Source organism: Mesitornis unicolor, unplaced genomic scaffold (assembly GCF_000695765.1).
Source record: "Mesitornis unicolor isolate BGI_N332 unplaced genomic scaffold, ASM69576v1 scaffold261, whole genome shotgun sequence".
In the NCBI taxonomy this organism is placed as follows: domain Eukaryota; kingdom Metazoa; phylum Chordata; class Aves; order Mesitornithiformes; family Mesitornithidae; genus Mesitornis; species Mesitornis unicolor.
This window is the reverse complement of record NW_010165638.1, coordinates 103,056-109,703: the sequence shown is the minus strand read 5'-3', so window position 1 is coordinate 109,703 and position 6,648 is coordinate 103,056. Positions and strand designations below refer to the sequence as shown.

Genomic DNA, 6,648 nt, shown 5'->3' with positions numbered 1-6,648 from the left:
ATGAAGATGTTGCCCAGTATTTACCACTGAGGAATACTATGTCTAACCAGTTGGCATTTAAACTTACAATTATTGACCACAACTCTTTGAACCTCTTGGTCCAAGGAAATCTTTTGTCCAACTTGTCCACCTATTTGGTCTGTATGTCTTCTCAGTTTGCCAACCAGAATGCAATGGAAGATAGTGTTAAAAGCCTTGCTTAAGTCAAAGCAAGTGACAACCACTGATTCTCCGTGGTCCTCAGAGCCACTTATTTCTCCAGAAGGCAGGCAGTTGGTTGTACATGGTTTGCCTTTAGAAATCTGTTGTCTGATCCCAGTCACACTCATGTCCATCGTGCCTGGATATTACTTCCCTTTAGGACTCGCTCTACATTTTGGAAAGCAAATGAGGTGAGACCAATTACTGTGTGGTTCCCTGGATCCTCTGTCCTCTCCTGCCCCATCTTGCTCTTCTCTTGGGTTTTGTTTGTTTATTTTTAAGTTGCCTGTTTCCTGTCGTAGGCAGTCAGGGTGACTTTTCAAAGATGATAGCCAGCAGCCTTCCAGCAGCATCAGTGAGCTTTCTCAGTACCTTGGGTTGTTCCTATCTGGTCCTACATTCTTGTATAAATCTGTCTTACCTAAATAAAGTCTTTTAACTTGATAGCTCTTCTCCCTCCAGTTTTGCTAACAGAAATGTGGGAAGCAGACCTTGTTGGTAAAGACCATGCCCAAGATGTTGAGTACCTCCATTTCTTCTCTCCCTTTCATCACTAAGCTGCTTCCTGATTTAGCAGCTGAATTACACTTACTCCAAGCTGTCTTTTTACTGGAGTCCAGTTTGGTCTGGTTCTTTCCTCCCTTTCTTTCCTCAGGATCTTACACTTCTGTTTCACAAGGCTGCTCTTGGCCATCATATGCACGGGCAGGTCTTATTCATGAGTACCAGATCCCTCCCCTGGAGCCTGTTCAGCGCTAGCGAAAAATTGCTCCCAGTGCATGTGAGAAATTCCCTGGATATTTCACACCTTGCTCGCTGCCCTTCCGGTAGGGTTGGGTGATACAAGTCCTCTGTGAGAGCAAGGGGCTCTGAATATTGGAAAACCAGCCTAGGAGGACGATCCATTTATGGTGGTAACTGAAAATAAATGTTCCTTAATGAACTCTCTTGAACCACAAGAAGCTGCTCCGAAGATTTTTTTTATATACATATACATGTCTCCACATAAATATACACACACACACACACACATATATATATATATGATATTTTGATTTTATTTTGAAATGGATTGCTTAGTTTTCTGTTAATTTTGAATTGCTATTTGAGCACAGTCACAAATACTAATGCAGCTGATGAGGTGAAACAACCTGGATACTTCGATATCCATACTATTTGTTTACCACTAAGGAATTTGTAAGTGATCTGAATGAATTTTTTTCCCCCTCTATGATTTCTAGTTTCTAATTACCCTGAGTTAATTAATGTGCAACTACAGGAAATATTGCTTCAGATTGCGCCGTATAGTTGTCTTACATTCGTGCCATGCAAATAATAACTGCACATACATATGTGCCAGAAGCAACTCCTTGTCCTCTTTATTTTTTCCTTTTTAATGACTAATAAGGGCAGATCTTGTCCATACATCGTTATTGTGTTTTGTTTCATAGTAACTGGTGACGTTGTATTTCTTAATCTGTTTTAGTTGGAAGATGGGGAAGAAGAGCCGAGTGAAAACACAGAAATCGGGTACGGGAGCCGCAGCGACGGTGTCTCCAAAGGAAATGTTGAATCTAATCAGTGAGTTATTGCAAAGTAAGTTTCATTTTTGTCTTTGTTTTATTGGCTTATTTAAATGTGTATGTATTGCACACACTGCATTTCTGAAAGCTTTTGGCCTTACATCTCAACACGAGCATAAATACTGAGCAAGATTAGATTTAAAAATTAACTTGACGCTGAAGCTTTGTCAAAAAATCTTTCTTTTAAACCTCAAGAAATGCACTGTTTCTGTTTTATCATCTGAACAATACTTTGGACTGATACCAGAGTAGAGAAACTCACTGTGGAAAGCAGCAGTACAACTCAGTTCAAGCCCACTGGTATTTTTCTTGCTCAAAGAAAATTCTGTTCGTGTTGCTATTTTGAAGCTTTTTGTAGTGCTTCATTCTTGTGCGCAGACCAAAGGTGGTTTCACTTGTTGAGGAGCTTGGAACTCATGCATTATTTCTAGGAAATATTAAAAGCAGAGCATAATTTCACATGATGATGCTAAAATACTGTTCACTCTTCCTCCTGTCATTGGTAACTGCTGAGCTACACTTCTTATTGAAACACAAGTTCACATTTTTGTATCCTGAACACATCTAAATGTTGCCTTGGAAAAATTAGGATTTTTCTTTAGCTTTGCTCACAAAGAGGAGACAAGGAGTTGGCAGAGCAGCTTGATGCTTGAGCTACAATTGGCCTCTGCTTTGCTACCAAAAATAAACCCTAGATCAAATTTTCTAAGCAAAGACAAGTATCAGCTGTTCTTTTTGTCAGGCTTCCATCGTTTATTCAACACAACGATTTTTCAGATCGGTTGAGCAAGGTAATCTTCAGCTGTCCACTTGGATTTATGTGGCTTAGATCAAGAAATCCACACACTGGTGTTTAGAATATTGTCAGAGACACTGGATATAATCTAAAGCTAAAGCTTGGCTCAGTCTTTCTTTGCTTGTCCTTCCAGCACGTATTTATCTATGAAACCAGTATGGAGTAGGCAGGTCAAATGATGTAGAAGCAAATTTCTCAATTACTTAAAGTAAACTCCTCTCTATCATCTGCTTTCATTACAGCGTGAATGATGGCAAGCAGGCTAATGGAAACAGTGTGTTTTACTTGGATTATTGAAAACAGGCTTTTTTCGTTGATTATCTTATCTGAGAGACTACTCAATGGTCTGGTTGTTTACCTTTTCTTCTTCCTGGCTTTTTAAAACACTTGGTATTTCCAATATCTGAAAGACTTTATAAAAAATAACTTGAGGTAATTTACGCTGTGAATTTCAAAAGTCTCTGTTCATTACATGTCCAAGGATGGGATGTTTATAACAAATGGAATTTATCATATTTACCATGTTTGAAAGACAAGTAGTACTAAGGTTCAGTTAAAGTTGCTGTGAAATCATGACTTTTTCTCTAATGTTTATATGTATATATAATTTATTAAAGATTTTCATGTGGCATTTTTATTTCCAGAGTGCAGCAGTCCTACCCCAGGCCCTGGTAAGGAATGGGAAGAGTACGTACAGATTCGGTCGCTTGTTGAGAAAATACGCAAAAAGCAAAAAGGTAAATGTGAAAGACGAAGATAAGGGTGGCTCAGAGCATTGATTTACCTAAAGAATTGCCTGCTGTCATCTAAAAGCAATATATTTTTGTTGTTACTATATAAATATTACGCAATCCTACTAGTTTTTGACCAAAAAGTCTGAATTCTCTGACATGCAGTTGCATTTTACACTTGCAAGTGTTGCTGAAATGTTCTGGTGGGCATGACCACTGTCATCAACCTCTCTAATACTTAGGATCCTGAGTGAGTAGCACAGACAGGTGATCCTCTGTTAATTCTGAATTGCTGATAAGTAGAAAAAGGAGCTTGAGTTTGTGATGAGATGACAACCTGAAGGACTAGAAGTAAAAGTCCTTTGAAAATAATGGGCGTTTTTACTTCCTGACTGCGTAGTCTTCTCCTCTGCCTTTATAAATCTGAACCTTTAAAATTTAATTTGATAACTATTTTATTTTAACATGAAAATTTTTCTGGACATAGTTTCAGCGTTTTGACATTACGACAAAATAAAAATATGCAAATGCACTAAATACTTCAGCTAATAAATCTGTCTATTATAAATCAAGCACATAATTAAAATAAACGCTTATGGTACCACAGTAAATATGGAGTTTCATTGCTGATTTTCCTGAGTTTAAGGTGTGCTTATTTTTCAGATTAAACCAGTTTTCTTCCATTATGTTCTGTAAGAACTCACTGTTGATGATACTTTATTTTCGTATTAGTTTTGGTTTTCTTTGGAAGTATGCTCAAAAAATGTTTAATGTCATTTTAATAAAATAAACCTCTTTTATGACTGATAGGACAAGAGGTAATGGGCACAAGCTGGAACACAGGAGGTTCCACTTAAATTTGAGAAGAAACTTCTTCTCAGTGAGGGTGACAGAGCACTGGAACAGGCTGCCCAGAGAGGTTGTGGAGTCTCCTTCTCTGGAGACATTCAAAACCCGCCTGGACGCCTTCCTGTGCAACCTCATCTAGGCGTTCCTGCTCCGGCAGGGGGATTGGACTAGATGATCTTTTGAGGTCCCTTCCAATCCCTAACGTTCTGTGATTCTGTGATTCTCTGATGTATTTCAATGGCCAAGAAGTAGCTCTTTAACCTTGGAATTAATAGATTTGGGCTGGACATACCTGAAAAAGTCCTGAAACGATTCTTTTTTTCTCTGCTATTTGCACAGTGATGGTAAAAAAGCCAGACTGCATTTAGAAGAGAGCTTGAGTGGTTCATGTACTTGATAAAACAAGTACTTACAGGCTTGAAATGTCATTTTCACACCTGTTTTTAATATATTTTGACTAATGCATAAAAATCTTACTTCATGAAAGGACTTCTGAGCCTCTGAACATCAGTTATAAGCAGATGGCATATGAAAATAAATCAAACTATTTCAGTGACTGCATCCTGTAGCTGTGTAGAGATGGACTTGATTTCTTGTTTTGCTGTCCCATGACTTCTCTAAATTTATGGTACGTGTCCAGGTTTTTATGATGTGTTAAACGTGTCTTATGGTAAAACATAACTCAGGTTCACAAGAACAAGAGTTAGCACTGGGGTTGGCCTGTTCAATGTGTAACTTATGTTAATAAATTGTATCTTTTTTCCTTGAAAGATGCAAAACCTCCCGACCACAGCACAGCTGACATACAAATGTCTTTTAACGTAACATTTTCACATGCGTAGTGAGTATGAAAACTGTGGTGTCTTTCAAAACTATTTTTAATGGAAGATAGTAATTTATAGTACACAGTTTTCTAGCTTAGTAAAGGCTTTAAGCAATTAGCAGAGGAAGTATAAATTGCTGTTGGGAGCTCTGAGATGTGCAAATGAATATACAGTGCCTAAACTGTCGTACTTTGTGCTTTTCTTGACTAGAACGCTGGGTTGCAGAATGTGACCTAAAATGATCTTGGTTATAGAAATCTCTTCATTTTAAAACTGAGTATTTTTACTTTCCAAAATTTTTCCTTGACTCATTAGCAAAATTGTAAATAAAGGTAACTTTTCAACGTAGATTTTCATCAGGATTGCTGTATTTTGTTCAGTATAGAAATGAATTGTTCCCTAATAGTGCTTGTACTTTAAGAAGCTGCTTTTCTTTTTGCTTTGGAAGAATGTGAGACATGTTCTCACTGCATTCAAAAAGACACTTTATCACTATTGAGTTTTTATATTGAATCATTGAAGTTTTAGATGATGGTTGCACTTTTATGTTAACTGCACATGTGATTGGTTCTGGGGCTTGAAATGCGTGACTTGGATGTGGAGGTGGAGGAATATTTCAAATGCACAACGCTACTTTCCTAAAATCCTTTTAATCTACACATGTATTTATCACCTGTGCTTAAAATATATTTGGATGTAGGCAACTTGCTGATGGCATTTTGTCACTCATAAAATGGCCTGAGCATTTCAGGAGCGTTTGGCCACTTTTAATGTGGTCTGACATGACAGTGTGGGCTGAAGAGAAATTGCAGCTTGCCTCAAATTCCTCTTTGTGTCGGTATAAACAAGTTGTAATTGCGTTTATTATCAATATTAAACTGGGAAATACTCCACTTATTTAAAAGGGAAAGAAGAGGAGAGCTTCATATTTCATCATCCTCTTATTTCTGTATTTCTTTTCTTAATAAACTGTGTGTACAGGTTTGTCTGTTGTCTTTGATGGAAAAAGAGATGACTATTTCCCCGAATTGATCAAGTGGGCAACCGAAAATGGAGCGTCCACAGAGGGGTTTGAAATAGCGAACTTTGAAGAGGAGGGCTTTGGTTTGAAAGCAACAAGAGAGATAAAGGTGAGCGTGGGAACTTTTGACTTAAACTAGGAAATTTACTTACAATTAAAAAAAAATGATTTAAATTAGAAAATGGTGTTTGGAACGTAGCTGCAGAGCCCTGAAACACCGCTTTTCCTTTCCCCTTTTGAACACCTGAAAGTGCTGTTCTGAAATGCTCTCTGCATACTTGAGAAATAATAATAATAAACTGATTAAAAATTCATAGTACTATCCAATAGTCATAAAAAAGACTCAATTTTATCATTTTTTTTCCCCTCTGTTGCCTGTACTTTTTACCTGATCACCAGAGTACTCCACCTCATTGATGTATGTGTCTCTCCTGCTTTTCTAACTACTTAGTCCCCTCTCCTCTTCTTTCACGTCCTGTCTTTTAAAGCACTGGTCTTTTTGCCTCAGAGATACTTGCAGTACTTATTTTCCAGTGAAAATGGAAAAAAAAATTACCTTATAATTGTGAAGAATGTTTTGATCATCAGGTAAGGAATATAGACGTGCGCAGTTAGCTAACTGAAAAAGCAAGCATTTCAGATT

General features: G+C 37.5%; 1 protein-coding gene across 1 annotated transcript in view; it reads left to right on the top strand.

Moving 5' to 3' along the window:
- Nucleotides 1-1,691: 1,691 nt before the first annotated feature.
- Nucleotides 1,692-6,648, top strand: part of SETD3 (SET domain containing 3) — a 31,720-nt gene continuing 26,763 nt past the window's right edge. Inside the window, exons 1-3 of the mRNA XM_010194680.1 lie at nucleotides 1,692-1,797; nucleotides 3,225-3,317; nucleotides 5,966-6,114. Of these exons, the coding sequence (XP_010192982.1) occupies nucleotides 1,695-1,797; nucleotides 3,225-3,317; nucleotides 5,966-6,114 (345 nt within the window). The 5' untranslated portion in view covers nucleotides 1,692-1,694. The remainder of the gene's footprint in view (nucleotides 1,798-3,224; nucleotides 3,318-5,965; nucleotides 6,115-6,648) is intronic.